This window comes from Populus alba, chromosome 3 (genome assembly GCF_005239225.2).
Source record: "Populus alba chromosome 3, ASM523922v2, whole genome shotgun sequence".
NCBI classification, from domain to species: Eukaryota; Viridiplantae; Streptophyta; class Magnoliopsida; order Malpighiales; family Salicaceae; genus Populus; species Populus alba.
In genome coordinates, this window is record NC_133286.1 from 17718957 (window position 1) to 17739840 (window position 20884).

The 20884-nt window shown below is 33.8% G+C and overlaps 4 protein-coding genes across 7 annotated transcripts; 1 reads left to right on the plus strand and 3 right to left on the minus strand.

Moving 5' to 3' along the window:
* Positions 1–989: 989 nt before the first annotated feature.
* LOC118054342 (cationic amino acid transporter 5) lies at positions 990–3001 on the plus strand. Its single transcript, XM_035065886.2, has one exon. The coding sequence runs from the start codon at positions 1082–1084 to the stop codon at positions 2849–2851; it is 1770 nt and encodes a 589-aa protein (XP_034921777.1). The 5' UTR covers positions 990–1081; the 3' UTR covers positions 2852–3001.
* On the minus strand, positions 1629–5444 carry LOC118054341 (uncharacterized). The gene is made up of 2 exons (XM_035065885.2): positions 3226–5444; positions 1629–2785 (listed from the first exon to the last, which is right to left on the minus strand). Exon 1 carries the CDS (start codon positions 5238–5240, stop codon positions 3234–3236), a length of 2007 nt encoding a protein of 668 aa, XP_034921776.1. The 5' UTR covers positions 5241–5444; the 3' UTR covers positions 1629–2785; positions 3226–3233.
* Positions 5445–7729: 2285 nt separating this feature from the next.
* LOC118054614 (uncharacterized) lies at positions 7730–11883 on the minus strand. Of its 2 annotated transcripts, XM_035066248.2 has the most exons (9): positions 11557–11883; positions 11165–11314; positions 10237–10413; positions 9885–9973; positions 9735–9799; positions 9413–9515; positions 8373–8483; positions 8172–8267; positions 7730–7870 (listed from the first exon to the last, which is right to left on the minus strand). In XM_035066248.2, the coding sequence occupies exons 1-9, from the start codon at positions 11648–11650 to the stop codon at positions 7778–7780; spliced, it is 978 nt and encodes a 325-aa protein (XP_034922139.1). In that variant the 5' UTR covers positions 11651–11883; the 3' UTR covers positions 7730–7777. The 2 variants fall into 2 exon arrangements, with proteins under 2 accessions (XP_034922139.1, XP_034922138.1); XM_035066247.2 differs by lacking the exon at positions 7730–7870 and having other exon boundaries at positions 7935–8267; positions 11557–11873.
* A 6130-nt stretch (positions 11884–18013) lies between these two features.
* On the minus strand, positions 18014–20638 carry LOC118054618 (small ribosomal subunit protein mS33). Of its 3 annotated transcripts, none has more exons than XM_035066254.2 (3): positions 20504–20638; positions 20117–20348; positions 18014–18413 (listed from the first exon to the last, which is right to left on the minus strand). In XM_035066254.2, exons 2-3 carry the CDS (start codon positions 20341–20343, stop codon positions 18317–18319), a joined length of 324 nt encoding a protein of 107 aa, XP_034922145.1. In that variant the 5' UTR covers positions 20344–20348; positions 20504–20638; the 3' UTR covers positions 18014–18316. The 3 variants fall into 3 exon arrangements, with proteins under 3 accessions (XP_034922145.1, XP_034922142.1, XP_034922144.1); XM_035066251.2 differs by having other exon boundaries at positions 20461–20572; XM_035066253.2 differs by having other exon boundaries at positions 20439–20533.
* Between the last annotated feature and the right edge of the window lie 246 nt (positions 20639–20884).

Genomic DNA, 20884 nt, shown 5'->3' on the forward strand with positions numbered 1-20884 from the left:
TCTCCAGCACACGCCGAGAGCGGCCGGAGTTTGGTCTTGCGTTTCAGGTTTGTTGCCAGGCGTCACATGAAACCTATGAATGCTCATACCATATGATTAGTTATTTAGGAGTATGATTATAATTGTTTTTTAAAGTATTTTATTTAAAAATATATTAAAATAATATTTTTTTTTTATAAAAAATTATTTTTAAAATTAAGGTATTTTTTAAAAAGATTAAAAAAAGATTAATTTAAAATAAAAAAATTTCAAAATTTTAAAACAAAAAGATAAACAGAAAAATATTTACAATCAAAACCTTCGCCATTACCTTTCAAGGATAACAAAATGGAATTATGCTCTCGATTTGAGGGAAGAGCAGTTCAGAGGTTGATTTTTAGCCATTATGAGGTGTTTTTTTATTGTTTCTTATCATGCGTCATGTTTGAGGCCAATATAATCATAATTGTTACCCACCCCAGTTGATTTGAAGTCAAGCACACACATCATGGAGATGGGCATGCTCATCTTCGTCTCGAAAAAATATCATATTTCATATTCCATGCCCCCGTAACGAAGATTTCACTTGGTGGCCCCGCAGTCCTTGAAAGTTGGTCCAAATCTGGGTTTTAGGAGAACATGCCTGGCAATTCTTAGCACTGAACGCCCAAAACAAAGAGCCGTCTAGAGTAGACAAAACTTGTCTTATCTTTTGTTTGCAAAGTCACCAAGTCAGCTCCTTTACAGGGATCTTGCGATCTTTAGATTCCATGACCAATAATTCAGGGTCCAGTTTATAAATAAAAAATTCACTTTAATAACTATTGAATGACAGTGTATTTGAAGGGAATTTTGAAAACACAGTTCAACTTGTATTTTTAAAAAATTAAAAAATAGTTTTTTTTAATGTTTTTGAATTATTTTAATGTATTGATTTTAAAAATAATTTTTTTAAAAAAAAATATATATATCATTTTAATATATTTCTAAAAAAAAAATTTGAACCGCAAACCACAATCCGTTAGCAATCCAAAACAGGTCTTTAAATCTTCATATCAACTGCTGTTTACTCCACAGAGCCACTGAACACGAGAATACAGTAATGAGTTCCATTGGAGATATGAGTGGTGAGATTCAACACAAAAGTTATTGGAGGTTTAGCAAACAAGATTTCTTACCAGAAGAGTCCTTCCAAAGCTGGGGAAACTACCGTTCCGCATTGTCGGAGACATGTTTCCGGTTCAAGGACCGTCTCATCAGCCTGTCTGATGATGTCAATGAGATTGGGGAGCTTCGGAAACAAAGCGAGAACGAGATGAAACGTTGCCTCACTTGGTGGGACCTTACCTGGTTTGGATTTGGTTCGGTCGTTGGAGCAGGCATCTTTGTGCTCACTGGTCAAGAAGCCCATGAACATGCTGGACCTGCCATTGTGTTGTCCTATGTTGCTTCTGGAGTGTCAGCAATGCTCTCTGTATTCTGTTACACGGAATTCGCAGTCGAAGTCCCTGTAGCGGGTGGGTCATTTGCTTACTTGAGAATTGAATTAGGAGACTTTGTGGCCTTCATAACTGCAGGGAACATACTGCTTGAAAGCATCGCGGGCAGTGCAGCAGTTGCCAGGGCATGGACTTCTTACTTCACAAATCTTCTTAATCTTCCTTCAAACTCTTTACGGATCCATACAAATCTAGCTGAAGGTTTCAATCTCCTGGATCCAATAGCTGTTGGAGTTTTGGTGATTGCTGCAACAATTGCAATTATCAGCACAAGGAAAACTTCACTGATCAATTGGATAGCCACAGCACTCAATACTGCTGTAATTTTGTTTGTGATAATTGCAGGGTTTGCTCATGCCAATACATCCAATCTGAAACCATTTTTGCCTTTTGGGGCAAAAGGGATCTTCCAAGCAGCTGCAATTGTCTACTTCGCTTACGGAGGCTTCGACAATATAGCCACCATGGCGGAAGAAACAAAAAACCCATCCAGGGACATACCGATAGGATTGCTTGGATCAATGTCAATCATTACCGTGATATACTGCTTAATGGCACTTACCCTATCTATGATGCAAAAATACACAGAGATTGACAAAGGAGCGGCTTACTCTGTCGCATTTCAGAGTGTGGGAATGAATTGGGCAAGGTACCTGGTAGCACTTGGTGCTCTAAAGGGGATGACCACCGTTCTTTTGGTAGGGGCGCTTGGACAAGCACGATATACTACTCATATTGCACGAGCTCACATGATCCCTCCATGGTTTGCTCTTGTCCATCCAAAGACTGGAACACCAATAAATGCAACACTTCTGATCACCATTTCAAGCGCTCTCATTGCTTTTTTCTCAAGCCTGGATGTCTTGGCAAGTTTGTTGTCAGTAAGCACCCTATTTATCTTCATGATGATGGCTGTTGCATTACTTGTGAGGAGATACCGTGTCAAAGAAATCACACCACAAACAAACCTCTTGAAGCTAGTCCTCTTCCTGCTAATCATTATTGCTTCGTCCATGGGGACTTCAGCTTACTGGGGACTGAATCCCAATGGTTGGGTTGGATATGCTGTAACCATTCCTTTTTGGTTCTTGGGGACTACTGGATTATCGATGTTACCTCAACAGAGAGAGCCAAAGGTTTGGGGGGTTCCACTGGTTCCATGGCTTCCATCCTTGTCAATTGCAATAAACATCTTTCTAATGGGATCTTTGGGTGCTGAGGCTTTTGAAAGATTTGGAATTTGCACAGTGGTGATGCTCATTTACTATGTCTTCTTTGGTCTCCATGCAACCTATGACATGGCTCATCTGCATCGCAAGGCACAATCAACGGAAGTTAATAATGAAGATATGATTGGAAGAAAAGGACCTTAAGATTATTTTCTTCATCCTTAGGTTACCAATTGCCAAATTATTGTATGTCCTGATATTAGTATCTGAACCACTATCTGATTGTCTCCAAACATAAACAAAAGATGTACTACTTTGCAATTTAATGAAAGGAAAAATCATTATAGAGTGAAATTAATGCATGAATCATGTTTGCTGTAATAAGATGCTACTTTCTGAACCAGTAATCCAAAGAATATATCAGATTGCTTCCAATGCACAAATTCAGAATATACTTCAACTGTCACAGTCTAGTAAGAGGAAAAATCAGTGTTGGTCGAAACTCTCGTACATTGATCATGTTTATTTTGAATAATCATGTTGAAATAAAAGCAGTAATATGCTAAAAATAGGCATACCCAATACATCAGCAATATAGGATGCTCCAACACTTCTGAATGGCTGCCTGAACCTTCTTAGGTTTACAAAGATCTTCAACAACTCTTGCCCAAGTAGAGGGTTTAGGTGGCAGAAGCTTTTGCAGCATCACTTCTACAATTTTTGAAGCACCTAAGACTCTCTGCCGCTTTAGAAGACGAACCACAAGCCCATCTAGAAACTCCCTCCCATCTTGAGGCGGGTCCAGCTTCTCTCTCAACGTTCTCAAGAATATGATGCATGTAACCAAGTCAGGATCACATCCCCGATCCAACATGCTATTTAAAAGATCAATAGCACGGGAGATGCTACTCTGCTTGCACAAAGCATTCAAAAGTATGTTATATGTGACCACATCTGGTTGAGAATCAGGTTCCTGACAAAGCATCTCGTTATAAAGTTGCAAAGCATCTTCTACTAAGCCAGCATTGGAAAGGCCATTAATCATTGAACCGTAAGCCACAACATCAGGCTTACATCCTTTGCCCAGCATCTGTGCCCACACCATCATAGCCTCCTCGACTTTCCCATCCTTGCATAACCCATGAATGAGTACACTGTAACAAACCTCGTTCTGAGTAAAATTATGCTTTGCCATGTCTTTCCACACTTCAATGGCTTTATGGCCATTACCTGCCTCAAAGAATCCCTTCATCAGCGAGCTATAAGTGTAAGCATTAGGTTTGCATCTGTTATTAGTCATCTCAAAAAGAACTTCCAGTGCTTCATCTGGCTTTCCATCTCGGCATAAACCATCAATAACAACACTATATACAATAGTGTTGAGCTCACATTCTTTGACTGTCATCTCTTTGAACAATTGCATCGCCTCTTGAGATTTCCCCTCCTTGAACAACCCACTAATCAGCGCTGAGTAAACATACTCATTTACACGATACCCCCTTTCCTCCATCAAAGCTAATACACGAGCCCCATCAAGAGCTCTTCCTTGCTTAACAAGTCCATTAATGATTGTCCCATATGTGACCACATTAGGCACACATTTACTTGATACCATCCGATCCAAAAGACTAATTGCCTTCTCCAGCTTCCCTTTCAGACACAAACCATGAATAAGTGTGTTATAAGTTACTTCATTAGGAACACATCCTTTAAGAAACATATTGTCTACAAGCTTCGCAACCCGTGCTAAATCCCCCTTCTTACACAAGCCATTGATTAACACATTGAAGGTAACAGGGCTTGGAAAACAACCATGAATTTGCATTTCATCCAACAGCGAAACTGCCTCATCAATCCTATCCGCCTTGCAAAGTCCATCCATCAATGTACAATAAGTGTACACATCAGGCTGACATTTACTAACCGGCATGTCTCTTAACATTTGGACCGCATCATCAACCAATCCCACCTTACACATAGCCTTAATAACCAAATTAAAAGTAAGCACATTAGGGGATATATTCACACCTTTGGCACCAATAACATGATTATAAAACTCTAAAGCACGATAAAACAAACCCTCTTGTATAATCACATTAAGAACCGAATTAAATGACTTTACAGTTCTTTTACACTCAAATTCATAAGCCATTCTATCAAACAAGTCGACAGCTTTTTCAGGTAAATGAGCTTTCCCATAAGCCTTAAAGATAACAACAAAACATTTCTCTACAATCACTCTCTTTTCGCACCTCATTCGATCCAAAACCTTCTCCAATGACTTAAAATCACCCAAATTTGCGTAGTTGTTAATGACTGAATAAAAAGTCGAATCACCCAACTTGTACGAACCCATTTTGGGGCCAGACTTGAATATCTTATCAGATATCGGGCGGTCATGTTCAATGTCATTTTCTCGGTCAGAGGCGTTACGGTGTTGAGGTTCAGTTTCAATAGTTTTGGTTGATGGAATTGCAAGGGCTGAAAAGTTAGAGTTCATGGAAAGAGAAAGGAACTTACTTGGGATTGGATACAAGTAGTTGTTGAGGACCTTGAGGATGGAGTTGGTGATGAAAGGTGGGCATTTGGGCATGGAGTTGAAAAGGAGGGTTTGGTTTGTGGGTATTTTGAATTTGAGGTTTGTAAATTTTGCGGAGCTTGAATTTGGTTAGAGAATGAAAGATTTTGAAAATCTGCAAGTTGGGTTTTTGCGGGTTTCAGGGGAGAGAGCCGAGGAGGAGGAGAGGCTGTATGTCTGTCTGTCCACGCCATAATGACAAGTCGTTTGGTAACCTATAAACGACATAACGTTGGTGACAAGAATTAAGCTAATGAAACCTCGTGATATCAGAAGCAGTTACTCGCAACTTCGTTGGTGTTTTGAAGTGTGTTAATGTTGTTTGTTAAAAGTGATTTTTATTTAAAAATATATTAAATAATATTTTTTAAAAAATTATTTTGATATTAACATATTAAATTTAAAAGTATAAAAAAAAAAATTAAAATTTTAAAAAATATTGTTTAGAACGCGGTTTCAATCGACCTCCTAGAATAAATTTATTTTTGTGTTTAAAATTTTTTTTGAAATTTTTTAAGTGTTTTTAAATAATTTATTTATTATTTTATATTATTTTAAAGTACCAATATCAAAAATAAATATTAAAAAAATTAATATTAAAATAATATCAAAAATTATTTTAAAATATTTCAAAACAAAAATTATTTTAAAAAATAATTATTATCATAATCTCAAATATTATTCTCGGTAGTAATATTATTCTAAAAAATAATCCAAACATTTACATAATTAATTACTTTCTCCCGATATTGATTAAGATAGATCCGTGATAAATGTTAACGTGTGGGATCCAAATTATCAAATAAGAAAGATCTAGCAGATTATCCATACTAATTTCTATTTATTGATATGTAGGTTGATCTTCTATTAATTTGTATGAAATTGTTGTAAATTCTATTTATTTGTATAGATAGCACCATCCCTTCTCTTTTCTTTTGCACAAATTTACGTTGATTACTTTAATTCTCAAAAAATATATTTCGCAGTAAAAATGTATTTGTTATTTGTTATTTGTTATTTTTTATTTTTTATTTTTTTTTGGCTTCTGTTATGAATTTGAGGAAATTTTCGTGTTTTTATCTCATCATGTCAGAAAGGGATATATAGCTTAACCTTATCATGCAGTACATCTAAAAGAATTTGCGTGTAAACTCCTAATATCAACAGTTAAGGTGATGATTTTTTTTTTTCAATTTAATTTTTTAATATTTACTTGATTTGCTTTATATGAAGTTATTGTATTCTTAAATAAACATCTTGATAATTAACTTATGCTTGATTTTATGAGCGTCTGTTTTTATTATAGTATAATTAGATAAAAAAAAATTAATTTTTTTAAACACAAGAAAGTCCATCATTCAGATCGTGAATTTGGCGAGTTAAGCCACAAAACTCGGGTATATCAAATATATCGATGTCTCAATATTTTTTTTAAAAAATAACCTTAATTTTTTTTAAATCAAACCATGTTTTTTTACAATTGTTCGGATTTTCTTTATACATGTCAATTCGATTTAGTCATATCAAAATAACTCACGCATTTTAATTTTTTTTACCAAGTTAGATAAGAAGTTAAATCAAGAGATTTTAAGGTTAATTTATAGATCAAGTTTAATAACAATGTCAAATAATTTATTACTTGTGTTATATCGTGAGATGGATGAAAGGTTTTTTCAAACATCATTTTTTTTAAATAAAAAAAACACCATAAATTCAAAACATGTTGCATATTGAACAAAATTCTTTTTAAATTTTGAGACGGTGACAAACTAAGTGATACCTTTTTTGAAGATTAAGATAATAATATATTTAATTAATCTTAATTAATAAGTAAAACATGCAATTGAGGTTATAAATTCATAATAATCATACAAAAATAATTATTTTAAGAAAGGCATGCGTGTGCCTGGCCCATCCAAAAAAGGACTAGCCTATGACAAGTTTCTTAATTATTATTTTTAATTTTAAAGAAAAACAATGTGTCAACTACTTTTTAACTTTTTTAAAAAATAAAAAAGTCATAAAAGACACATCGTCCGCAACTTAAGAATCCGGTGACTAGATGGTTATTTAAAAATCAAGGCAATGATATTTTTTTGGCTAAAACATTGATTTTTCAACTGATTTTTTTTATATCAAAAACACTTTAAAAAACCTTAATAAAAATCATTTATAACCCTTAAACAATTAAAAAACTAGTTCAAAAACCTAAAATAAACTTGAATTCAAAAAACTTCTTAAGCTTAAATCTACCATCTCAGGCAATAACAATACCAAAATATACTTTATTAGAACTTCTTTTATCAAATAGAATTTATTAACATGTCAATCAAGACTCCTCTCTCAAAACAAAAATAGGACTGAAAAATAAATTTTTATGTCAATTTAATTAGACAACTAAAAAGGCTGAAAAGTGATCGTTTAAAACATTAAAGGATTAAATTGAATTTCTCACACCTATTTTGAAACCACCAACTCTTTGTTTTAATGCACGGCCCTGCAAACAAGCCCCTTGATTCTTGATGCCTTGTCAGTTTGTGAATCATGAACATTTATGGTGAGGTCAGAGCATCAATTGGATTTGCGATAAAAGGAGAGAGATGAGCGAATTCGCTCCACGAACTCCATTTCCATCTAGTCATCCTCTGCATTTCATCCCATCAAGGAGAGAAAACATCAAATAATGCTTTTACGTTCAAATCAATGTAGTTTAGAGTTTAGAGTCGAGCTTTTACTCTTTTATTAATATTTTCCTTTGACTCCTTGTTATGAATAAAATGAGCATACACCCATCAGGATAAACCAAAGCCTTGGCTTTAAATTATCCTTTTAGGATTGTCTAATCATTTTATTACCATACATAAGACATCTTATTGCCAACTCCCTAGCTATACTAGTTGCTACATTCTTCGAAGTTTAGGCTGCTGCTTCAGCTACAGAGGAGACCTTCTTAAGAACAGAAACAGGATCTCCCACATTAACAATCTTTCCATGCCCTTCACTAGGGTTTTCCTTCCAAACTAAGTTCTGTCCAAAATAGATCTGCAGTAGCATTGCACATAAAAGGTATTTTAGAAGTTAAATCTGCCAAAAAAAAAAACGCAAAGAACATGATTAAGACTTTCTATCTCATAATCCCATTCTAACCTTTCCCTGCGGTTTCGTATCCGGGCGCAAAACTCTATCTGATCGGATTTTCTTTAGAGTTTCATTTGGCTCGGTCCCTCCAATCCCAGTATCTTGATTGATTGTAGGTATCTGCAAGAGAAAAAACAAGGCGTCTTCATAAATATAGGAACATGTATTACAGCCAAACATATGAAACATTGAATTAAATGTTGTAATTTTCAAATTAAAACCAAAGCAAAAGTAAGGACTAAAAGAAATGTCAAAAGCTGTCTTGAGTGAAAATCCATTGGGAATTTCCAAGTACTTTATCTATTTACTTTATCTAGTTAGCATTTCACAAGTCATGGCAATATAATACATGAGGACACACAGAGAAGAATGTGAACGTGGAACAGTAAATATGACTCGAAGACCACGAGCATGTGCATCGACAGGACCTTCAAGTGATTCTTCACCAATAAATATGAGCTATCTGGTTTAACAATCTCCAGCCAAACTTTGAGCTATAGTGTTCCTCATTTTATACAATAACCAAAGCAAAAGTAAGGAATAAAAGAAATGTCAAAAGCTGTCTTGAGTGAAAATCCATTGGGAATTTCCAAGTACTTTATCTATTTACTTTATCTAGTTAGCATTTCACAAGTCATGGCAATATAATACATGAGGACACACAGAGAAGAATGTGAACGTGGAACAGTAAATATGACTTGAAGACCACGAGCATGTGCATCGACAGGACCTTCAAGTGATTCTTCACCAATAAATATGAGCTATCTGGTTTAACAATCTCCAGCCAAACTTTGAGCTATAGTGTTCCTCATTTTATACAATAACCTATAATATTGTTGACTTGCAGGGGCAGGGGGCAAAATACTTGTCTGGAAAAGCACTTATCACAGTTCTTATCCATGGTTAAACAAGGGTGATAGATTAAGATTCAAAAAACATGCTGAATTATAAATTATATGATCATTATCTACAAAAATTGATTACATCTATTGAAAGTTATATGTAGCTTTAATAAATGTGCGCAGATTGCTTAAAAGATAGGTTAGTACCTTGCAGCGGGAACATAGCTTGACACCTTCAAATGAGAGCTTGCTTATCCTAATTTCAGTCCACAAGTCCTCAGAAAATGGTTCACAGCCTTCAACAAGGATGCTGTGACAAGCAAGAAAACAAACTAAGAGATTTGAAAACGAACAGGTTATTGTGATCAAAATTCACCAGTGACAAAAGGTAGCAATGAATGTAAAGCAATTGATAAATTTCTAGTTTCTGATTCCTGTGCAGGTAATGCACTGCCAGCAAGGTGTTATTGTAGGAAGAGACAAACAGAAGCTTTAACTAAAATATATAGGCGTGGGCCTATGTACATACTTTGGTCTAAATCGATTAATAGGAACAGGTTCCCTGAGAAGCTGATTCAGTGCATCCAAAGATCCCTGCAAAAGATACATTTAGAGGATCCCAATCTGAGATTTCTGAGAAAACCAAATAAATCAAGCTTTATTTCTCAAGTCAACTAGCCTGAGAGATCAGCATGAACGGAAAGAGGTCAGAAAACATAGTTTTGTGTCCAGGTGCATAATTAGGATCTATGAGCCTTGTTTCTGAAGCTGCAGCAGGAAACAGAATGGTAAGAAAATAATAAAATAACTGCAGCAAAGAGATTCACTATTTAGCTTAAGTTCACAAATAAAAACACTTCACAAAACTTGGCATGCCAAGATATAATTTGCGCCTATGTCCGCTCTTCAATACTATTTAATGCTTTTGTTGCAATAAGGTCCTATGTAAAGTACTCTTTGAATTTGAGCAATTCAGCTAACCAGTTCATTTGATGTCCAACTATCCTAAATGCACCAAAATCAATCCTGACCTGCATTAAAACGTACTAGTTTACTGGGTTTCCCCAAATAATCTGAGAACCATTTTGCTGCTTCAGCTCCCTCATCCAATGCAGAGCCAGACCACTCCCATACCGAGACACCCTCCACTACTTCACTTGGCTTCATCAGAGATATCTTAAGCACACTCATCCCAGGAGCCTTTATTTCTGTAAAAGAAAATGAACATTGGATCATACTTGCACTGAAAATCGCCTGAAAAGAAGAAGAAGCAACAACATGATTCATGAACCACTGAGAATGGTAAGCACTCGTACTACTACTACAACAACAAAGTTGGAGAGAAGTTGGGAGGTATCTTCTGTTTGTTATTTGTGAAAAATTAAAGGCACTGCCATCAACAACCCAAATTTCAACTTGCCTGGTGACAAATACCATCATGTCCAACATAATCAAAGAGAAAATTCGTAATCCTTAAAAAGATGCAACCCTGAGAACCATGACAACATAAGAGCATCGATATTTGCTGACGTAAAACTTTAGAAATCTTGTAGCTCACTCTTTTATAAACCCATTAGTAAACAAAGCTTTCCTAACAAAAACACAATCCTTAGGAAGACCATTGAAGCTCATTCAAATTTAACTTCGGTTAACGTCTTTCCCCATCTCATTTTCATTCTATATGAACAATTCTTTATTGTTAAAATCTTTATCAATACAACTCCATGAAAAAATAGAAAATCATCTTACAGAAATAAGTCATGGGGGAAATAGTATTATCTAACAATGGACCTATAGCAGTAGGAAACCCTGGATTTAGTGAGAAATGCTTACAGAGGTTAGAATTCTAGTAAGATCTCAAAGAACAAAACAAGTAAAGATTTTTTTTTGGGGGGTCCAACTGAATAGCAGATACGAAAGATTTATGTGATGAAACATTAAATTTAACAGATATTTTACTCATAAATGAGTTCTTAGTAGGTTCCCAGCCCTCCGAAAATGCCTCATCCGGCAGCTCTATCTCAACTAAAGCAAGCTTTGGTTCAACTCTTTGGGTATATGCCCTTCCTCTGTAGTTTACAACTAACCAGTTCCGATCCCATCGAAATCCTGTATATCCAAGCACAGCACAAATAACCATAACCAAAAAATCATCAAAATTATGTTCACAAACATAACACGGAACATATCAAAAACCAAGATAGTGAGTGATATAGTGACCAGGCAGAAAATTAAAAACAAAAAACAGATAAAGGGACACTAAAAAAAATAAAGAGATGAGAAGAAAATCAAGTGGGGTAAGAGGAAATTCATAGAAGATGCAAAGAACAAGTAGTGGTTTATTATATTACCAGTAGGAGTTAGAGGTGCCTGAGAGAGGGAAATTCCACGGCATGATTTAACTGGGTATATAAATATTGATGATACTTTGGCAGCTGCCTCCATCTTCTCTCTGTTTTTCTCTGACTCTGGGTTGTACTGGTGAGAAATAGCAGACTTTTTGCTGAGATGGTGGTTTTATTATTGTTTATATAAATATTGATCGATCGCATGATTTCAATAGATTTGAAAGACAACAGATTTGAAAATAGATTAAATTTATTAAAATCATCAGAAAATGCTTGTTACTTTTGATAATGGGGTTCCAATCAATTTGGATTCCAAGTTAAGTGATAAGTGCATGACCATGACCTCGCCGGACAAGACAACATAGACAAATGTAATAACTGATAAGATGCAGGCAAGCTGCCAGGCTCAATTAACACGTTTTCCATTTTATTTATTTATTTTATGTCCTTTTTTTCTTTATTGTCAATGCTTAACTTAAGAATATTACAAGTGTACTTATTTGAATGTTTTTCAAATTAATATGATTGGTTTTTTTTTTAATTTAAAAACGTGTTAAATAATTAAGGATGGAATTATTTTTTGGATTTCCTGAACGAGTAAAGTGTTTTAAATTGAGAATGATTATTTAAGACATTTTTGAGAATTAAAACTCCTTTTTTATCGAAATGGTTTTTTAAACATGTTTTTATTTTCTTCAACACAGTTCAATAATAAATTTCTAATAAGTATTTTTAAATAGTAGCATCATGCTTCGCTTTTATTGTATGGAAATTCGGCATTTTTATTTTTAAAATTTCTTTTCAGTTTATTTTACTTTAAAAATAAGAGTAGCCAACCAATTATTTAAAATTAATATAGATTGTAGTTATTTAAAAATTAAAAAGTAGCTAAGTCTACTAGGCTAGCTTGCTTTCTTATTATCCAAGTTACATATCTCTTATAATAACTCAAGTTGAATTTGAACTATATTTTGATCTAATTTTTTTTTTATTTTAATTTTATACTTTTAAGGTTTTTTTTTCAAGTTATAATTACCATATTTTTTTGTAAAAAATAATTATTCATTTATTATAGTTACATATTTTTTTATTGTTTAATTAAAAATAAATCCAACTTAATTAAACTTTGTCCAGCCTGTAAACCCAATTATTTATTTTTTCTTATTTTTTAAAAAAGTGTTTGAGACACCTAGATTATTGCTTCCTTTTTCTTACGTTTTATTATAATTTTAATAGATATCTCTTACTCCAATATTTTTTTTTTATTTTTGCTTTTTTAGCCTATTTTTAATAGAGATTTTTTTAAAAAATTATTTTATATGCGTTTAATTATTTAAGATATTATTCTAATTCAACCTATAATTTTTTTATGTTTTATATAGATAAATCTCATTTTTAAAAATAAAAAAATATTTATTTTAAAATTAATATTTCTAATATGTGCAACATTGCAAGATATTTTTTCTATTTTTATTTAATTTAATTAGCTTCATGTGTAATGGTCTATTTTCTATTATTGTTGATTGAATAAAAAAAACTAATTATAATAAATAATATTTAGTAAACATGACTTGGTAAATATTTCATGTTATGAGATCAAATATCCTTATCTATTATCTATCTTTTAATTGATTTTAGTTTTTACTTTTGGTTATCATTAATGATTTTTTTTTCATTTATTTACATACATAATTATTGATTTATATTAATTAGATGCTTACATAAAACTTTTTGATTCACACTTATAATTTTTGATATAATAAAACACATCGAAAAAGTCTACATGTTTTTTTTTTATAAAAAATACGAACTCATGGTGAAGTGCTAGTGAAATTAGTAGTTAATTAAACAAACACTAAAAAAAAATTGGTGCTTTTAATATGCACCATGTTCACAAAATTACTATTAATTGCAATGAAATTTTTTTTGTCTTTTATATTTTTAATTTTATTCTTTAAATATTTGATTTATTTAGTGATTTATCTTCATTATTTTATTGTGGTTTTCTTTTTATGTGGTTAATCGTCACTCTTATGACCCATTTACGGGTTTAACATATTAACCCAGTTAACTTGAGTGTTTTTTTTTTCTATTTTTTTAATTTTTTTTTTTAATTTCATTATTCAATATTGAATTAATTAGGAATTAAGCTTTGTTATTTGTTTTGTTTTGTTTTGTTTTTTTCATAAGGTTATTCTAATATTATGATCTAGGTTTACAGTTTTTGCAAGTTAATTTAGGTAGACTCATTGGGTTTTTATTTTTCTGTGCCCCTTTTTTAGATTTTTTTTTTAATTTCATAATTCAACAATGGATTTACTAGGAATTGAGCTTCGTATCTTGTTCAATTTGCTTTCTATAGAGTTATCTTAGGCTCATGACTCAAGTTGCAGGCTTGGTAAGTTAACCTAAGTTGATTCAAGTTGTTTTTTTAATTTACTTTTTATAAGGTTATTCTGGTCTCATGACTCGAGTCATGTGTTTGGTAAGGTTAACTCAAGTTGAATTCGAGTTTATTTTTTATGTCATTTTTTTAAAAAATGATTTTTTTTTAAATTTTTTTGGTTTAACATTTGGTTGATTGGTAATTAGGTTTTTATAGTTTATTTAGTAATTAGATTTTATAATTTATTTTCGTTTACTTTGTATGAGTTTATCTTTGATCTTTTTGACACGGGTCTTGGATTTAACATGAAACTTATGTTAACTTGGGTCCTTTTTTTTGTTTCCTTTTGGATTATTGTTTTCAATATTCATCCATGTAATTAATTAAGAATTAAACTCAATAATTTGTGTTTAATTTTCTTCTATACAAGGTTAATATGATCCATAACTTGAGGCATAGATTTTAAAAAAATTAACCGGAATTGATTTAATATGTTACCGTATTAATATTGTTTTTTAAAAAAATGTTATATTGAATTTTTTAAATTAACTATGTTTTTTCTTATTTATTTTTAAGTTATGTTCAATTAACCAAATCACATGTAATCAGTTTTCAAACAATTTAATTTTTTTCTATTATATATGTTTGCTACCAATTTTTTGACCCATGTTTTTTATATATTTTTTTTAAAAAATCCAAAAAAAAACATTAAGAAAAATTTGAAAATTCAAAATATTTTTTTTCTCTTCTCTCGAGTCAACCGCATCTCTTCATTCAAACCATGTAGACTAGGTAAAAAAAAATGAGTTTCGGGCTGTTTCGGGGTCAAAAACATCATTTTCCGACCAAAAATTCGGGTTCACCGGGTCAATACGGGTCATACCATGTCGACCAGGGTAAAAAATGAGTTTCCAGGCTGTTTCGGGGTCAAAAACATCATTTTCGACCAAAACCTGAGTTCCCGGTCCATACGGGTCATACATGTCGACCAGGATAAAAAATGAGTTTCGGGCTGTCTTGGGTCAAAACCGTCATTTTCGACCAAAAACTCGTTTACATCGGGTCGATACCCATCAAATGTTTTTTTTGGTATTTCCAATTTTTTTGGGGCGGGTTAAAACGGGATTTTTTTCTAATACTGAAATTTGAATTTTTTAGTTTTTACCCATGTAAAGTATTTATTATATTATATATAATAAAACAAAATTATGGTAGTTGTGTGCAATAATTTTATTATTATAATAAAACAAAATTATGGTAGTTGTTGTTGCATTATTTCTTATTATATATATAAAATTAATTTTTTATGGTTGTTTGTCCCGTGGCTATAATAGCCACGGGAGGGGGGCAGAAAAAAAGAAAAGGGGGGCAGAAAAAAATAAAAGAGGAAGAGAAAAGAAAAAAAAAAGAAAGGATCGATTGATAATTCCCGAAATTTTTTAGTTTTTTTCTTTCGAGAGGTAGGATATTGTCTTTTAAAAAAAAAACAATTTTAAACAAATAACCAAACATATCCCGACTCATCTCAGCCCCATTGAAAGAATCCAGGATTTAATATCGTTGCGCCACGTCATCCCGGGTGCACCGAGCTTTCGGTGCACCGCGCCCACACAAATTTCAAATACCAGACGAATCTGGACCGTCCGATCAGTTACCTTACTGATCTAGCCATCAAGCCATCCGATCGTTTCATCCAAGATCCAACGGTTAACACATCCTTCAGCGGCACCGGTACACCATACACGCGTCCGCACCGTAGCAAATCTCGGAGCAATCTCTCTCCTCTCGCCGGCGATTCCTCTCTCTCCTCCGATCTCACTTTCCGGCCATATAAAGTCTCCGAACCACCACAGAAAAGGTACTACCCTGGTTTTAAAGCAAAACCCCCGGCGGTTTTAACCGTTTTAGCCCGCCTTCATCTGGCCGGAAAAAAGGCCGCGATTTCTCGCCGGCCACCGAAAGCTTCAAGTCGACGAATTCCTCCCTCGTCAGCCATCAACGACCGTCGAGACCACCAACCAAAACAGAATCCTCGACTCAGATTCTACCAGAACCGACCATCGGTTTGGCCAGAAATCTCGCCGGCAAATTTCGCCATCGTCAACAGTGACAGCGCGTAGACACACTTCGCTCGGCAGGGGCATTTTCCGTAATTTTCAAGAAATCCGAGGGTATTCTTCAGTTTTTTTACCTATACTGTGTCCACTCATGTAATTTTATTTAGATTTGCTAATATTTTTTTTTTATTTTGTAATAAATTTTCTTGCATGTTTGTAAAACAAAAAAATAATAATAAAAAAATAACAACGCGGGTCCAACACCCATCCTATTATGTCATCATTTTCGTGGGTCCAAAGCCAATTTTCAAATATAGTTTACCCATATCTTCAACAATATCAAAATAGTTTTATTTTATGTGCCAAAACGAATATTTTTATCGACACGTCCTCTTTTTTTCATAAAAGGAACCGATGTCAAAAGTTTAAATACCAAATATGGATTTATGGTCCAAATAGTTTTTTTTGGTAATTCAGACGTACCTTTTCTCCTTTTTTAGGGTTAAAAAACGTCAAATAATTTTAGACGAGTCTCCTATTTTTAGTGACTGATGTTCATTTTTAACGTGTCTCCAAATTTTAGGGACTGACGTTAACTATTTTTAAAAAAAAACAAAATTGCAACATAAGCTCAAAATATAATAGCATTTAAATCAAATAAAAAAACAACACACAAGTAAGGGTAACCTTTCTTTTGAAAGGATGTTTTTAAGGTGGTGTTCTACCTTCCCTTAATTCATAACTAACTCAGTACCTGAATCTCTGGAACCAGTGGTCTAATTTGGGATTTCTAGTTCCCTCAAATTACTAGCATGGCGACTCCAATATAATTTTCATTTCCCCCAATTTAAAAAAATCTTTTTTTGTTAAATAAACAAAAAATGAGCGGAGCCGTCGCCCGACGTCGTGTATCGACAATATAAAAAAAAAAAACATTAGTTATGCCCGGATATTTTTTTTATTAGCAGGAACCTTGGAGTTTACAATGACTGCCATACCGCTTCAAAGTTGTATTCTCAAAGACAAGACAGAGAAAATCATTCCAAGTGGTGCGAGGGTTTCCATCATATCAAGGGATGGAACTTGTGTTCTTGTGGCGAATTATTGTGGAAAAAAAATGACCTCAAGCAGCTTTACAGCGGCCAAAGTATTCCCACATTCCTGTACATGTATATCGAGATAATCCCATAGGTTTCCACCCTCTGATATTGATATTTTAACTAAAATCTATTGTATCCTCGACAACGTGAAATATAGAAGAAAAATCAAGCACAAAACCTGTAGTTTTTTAGCTCTTCCTCAGGACTTGTCAGATATTCTAGTTGAGTTACAGAATCTTTGGGGTTTACTTCTATTTCCTTTCTGCATTTTGAAAGAAAACTCATCTAGAACTTTGACAGCACTAAAATCGGAGGTTCTCACGCCCCAAATTTTCATCTATGAGCAGATCTCAAGTCCCTTTCTGAAACAAGCACCAGGAACCGGAATGTGCATTTCAAATGGTTGCATGGAGAGGAGAATCTTCCGGTGGTGTTTCTCACAGAGAGAACTTAATAATCATATGTTTCAGCTAAAATGAAGAATATGGAGAGGAGAAAATAATCATTTAAGTTAATTTTGGTGCAGGCTCATTCAAATCATTTGTAATTCTGGAAATTTCTGCTTGAAGCCTCGTCAACTCCATCTCTATTCTTTGTGCCACACAGCATTGAGACTAGCAAATTCCTTACCTTGCTTTCGGGACCGGGTTGTCATGTTGACATCCTTGAAATCTTAAACCATGAAAAATCTTCAGCTTTTGTTTTATCTCCATTGCTTTTTGTAATTCACCTATATCTTTAAATCAGTACCAACATTTTATTGAGCACTAGCTATCTAAAAGTGCAAAAAACTTCACGCCACTCAGAAGTCAGAATAAGTCTTCCATCAAATGAGGGGAAAACACAGAAGGATGGAGTACTATTTAGTTTCTCCTCGCTGTAAATTTAGCACTGAAATAAGCTCAAAGAAGACGTACTAACTTAACTGCTAAAAATAGATTTAGAACTCAAATTCTCTATCCTCTTTTTAGCACCTGCACTGCACAGACACTTAAGACAAGCAAGAAGTGAGCGATGCCATAGACAAGATTAGATGGGTAGTAATGTTTTTCCACATCAATGTACGCCCATTTTCATAGAAAGTACTCTTCCCCAAATAGTGGGCGCCGTGCGAGAAAAGATGGCACAAGCATACAAATCCTAAAGTTGTGACAATACCAGAAAATACTCTTGATCAGAAAAAAACCACCCAATTTGATTTGAAAAACAAGAGAAAATCATCATTTCCCCTTATTACGCTTCACAGCACCCTTCCCTTGTCCCTTCTTGGGCGGCCCCTTTCCACGACGCTTCAAAATTTCAAGTTTTGATAACCGCCTAGCAAAGCATGATAGAAAATGATGTCAGAAAAAGATGCAAGATTTAATTCAAATAGCTACTTACAGCTGATATTCTCACAAGTGCTGTGATCGATCATCTCTTTAGGGAAAATGAAGTTTGGTTAAGTGCCGGGCAAAGAGAAATGAAATGCCAAAGCTAACCAATGTCTTTATAAACTCACAAGAAAAACGAAAGTCTACACATTATAGGACTGCAAATGACATACTTTGAATGATAATTAAAAATTCATGTTCAGAACTGATCACCTCAACTAGTTTGGGATTAAGGTTTGTTGTTGTTAATGTTCACAATTGATCACCTAAAAAATACGCATAACGTTTTATCCACAAGTAGTCTAATTAAGAAGTAGCTTCTCTAAAATCAATCTATTACAAATATCGATATACCTGATCTGAAATTTTACTGCCATTTTTATGCAGTTATTCAAAACGGTCACAATAAAGTGATATACAGAAGCCTTGGATTAATCATAAATACATGTGACATCAAGAAACTGATTTTCAGAGGCTCAGGATTGATTTTTGGTGGTCAAGAAAATCAATTCAGATAAGACTTTAAAATTTAATATTCTTAACATGGCATAAAACTTTCTAAGACAACTTCTCTGAAAATGCTTGAGATAGAGGGACAATTCAGCATTTTTATTATCAGAGATGAATCGGTTCCATGGTACACAAGTTTTAGTAGTCCAATGGCTATGATCCGCCAAAGATTAATCATGACAGGATGTTAATGTCTTTTCAATATCCATTCAAGCAAATATAGTTGCTCATGAAAATTATCCCCATGTGTGAAGTCCCCGGTATGGGAAAACAACAAGAAATTTCAATGCAAAAACATCTTGTAGAAGGTAACTACTACAGAGTTCCAACTTAAGCAACCTCTTTGCTCTTTCTTTTGCCCTCTTCTTATGGTTATCTTCACAAATCTTTAATATTCTTCTAGCTAGATAAACATTTTGCATTCACAAGAAAGATCTTAAATCTCATTTTTTTTTCTTGCATTATGTGCTCAGTGTTCAATTGATTTAAGGTTAGCTATAGCATACAATTTACACATCTTGGACTGCTACTGCCTGAACATAAAGATCAGCAATTCATCTCCATGGAAGGAGAAATGACGGTCCAAAGTAACTAAATGCTTTTGATCAACATATTATGTTTGCCTTTTGGCTGACTCAAGAAGTGTAGGAGACAGGCAAGATGGCTCAGGATATATCCTACATTTGAGACTTGGAAACAAGCAAGATTAATCAAACCCAAAACGTTCATGGTTTGCAATGCATGATCGTCCTCAACAAAGTTAGCGTGGTAAAACACAAAGCAGCACTAATAAGACATCCTTCTAAACACAGTTGCCTGTCTGATCCTATAACACACTGTTTCACTCAAGAGATTATGGCCCTTTATTATTATTTTCTTTTCAAAGACCCGCTTACCAATCTAAATGAGTAAACCCAGTACCGCATTCCCTATAAATACAATCCCCTTCTCCCTAAACACAAATGAAAAACCTTTCCAATAACATAATTTCTTAACTAAATCAACAAAACCCACTTGAAAATCACAAAAAAAAAAAACAGAAACCCAACAATCAACACATCAAAGCAATCAAACATCAAGTGGGAAAATAAAGAAAAAAACGAGGAGCGAGGGAGAGAAGGGGGAAGAAGTGCTTACTTTTCTTCGCGGCGATCAATGTTAAGAGGGTCATCTTTCGTGATATCATGAGGGTACCATTGTGCCACTTTTTCACCAAAGAGTTTCTTACGCAAAATCTTGTGAGGAGATCTTAGGCCAGTTGGGTTAAGTACGTGACCAAATATCCTCGCCCTCGCCTCCTCCACTCCTTTGGTTACGGCTACTGCCAATAATTGCTTTAGCTTACCCCCTCCACCGCCACTCATCTTATCTAATTAATTTAATAAAAACAAAAAATACACACTTTTTAGTCACTTTCCCTTAGAGAAATCGATGTTAAATGAATAAATACAGAAATTACTTTCGGGTATTTCAACAAACACCTGGAGTGCAAACTACGACTATGAGAACGAGAGAATAGCAAACCTGAACCGGGTATCAATTACAGCGAGTGATTCAATCGTCAGGGACTGCCACACATTATCAAAACGGTTGCAACTGAGGTCCAGTAAGCTTCAGGCCTGGATTTGGCTTTCAGAGTCCATAATCCATACACACCAGCCCATTTCTTTTCTTTCTTTCTTTTCCACAAAACAAATTTTATATCAATTTTACCCTCAAAGATATCTAATGTTTTCAATTGTATCCTTCTGTCACCCTCCCTTCTAAATATTGAACACAATCCGTTAAATGCCCACATTGCAACTACAAGATCTAAAGAGTTGTTAAATTAATATATATAACACGTGAAAATAAAATTATTGTAAAAAAGCTATACCCAAAATTCAATATTTTTTTTTAAGTTTT

Coding starts and splice junctions, on each gene's coding strand:
- LOC118054342 (XM_035065886.2), top strand. CDS start 1,082: ATGAGTTCCATTGGAGATATGAGTGGTGAGATTCAACACAAAAGTTAT.
- LOC118054341 (XM_035065885.2), bottom strand. CDS start 5,240: ATGCCCAAATGCCCACCTTTCATCACCAACTCCATCCTCAAGGTCCTC.
- LOC118054614 (XM_035066248.2), bottom strand. CDS start 11,650: ATGGAGGCAGCTGCCAAAGTATCATCAATATTTATATACCCAGTTAAA. Junction 10,414..11,164: donor TACTAAGAACTCATTTATGA/GTAAAATATCTG, acceptor TTTCTTTTACAG/AAATAAAGGCTCCTGGGATG. Junction 9,800..9,884: donor CGTTCATGCTGATCTCTCAG/GCTAGTTGACTT, acceptor TATCTTTTGCAG/GGATCTTTGGATGCACTGAA.
- LOC118054618 (XM_035066254.2), bottom strand. CDS start 20,343: ATGAGTGGCGGTGGAGGGGGTAAGCTAAAGCAATTATTGGCAGTAGCC. Junction 18,414..20,116: donor ATTGATCGCCGCGAAGAAAA/GTAAGCACTTCT, acceptor ATGCTTTGCTAG/GCGGTTATCAAAACTTGAAA.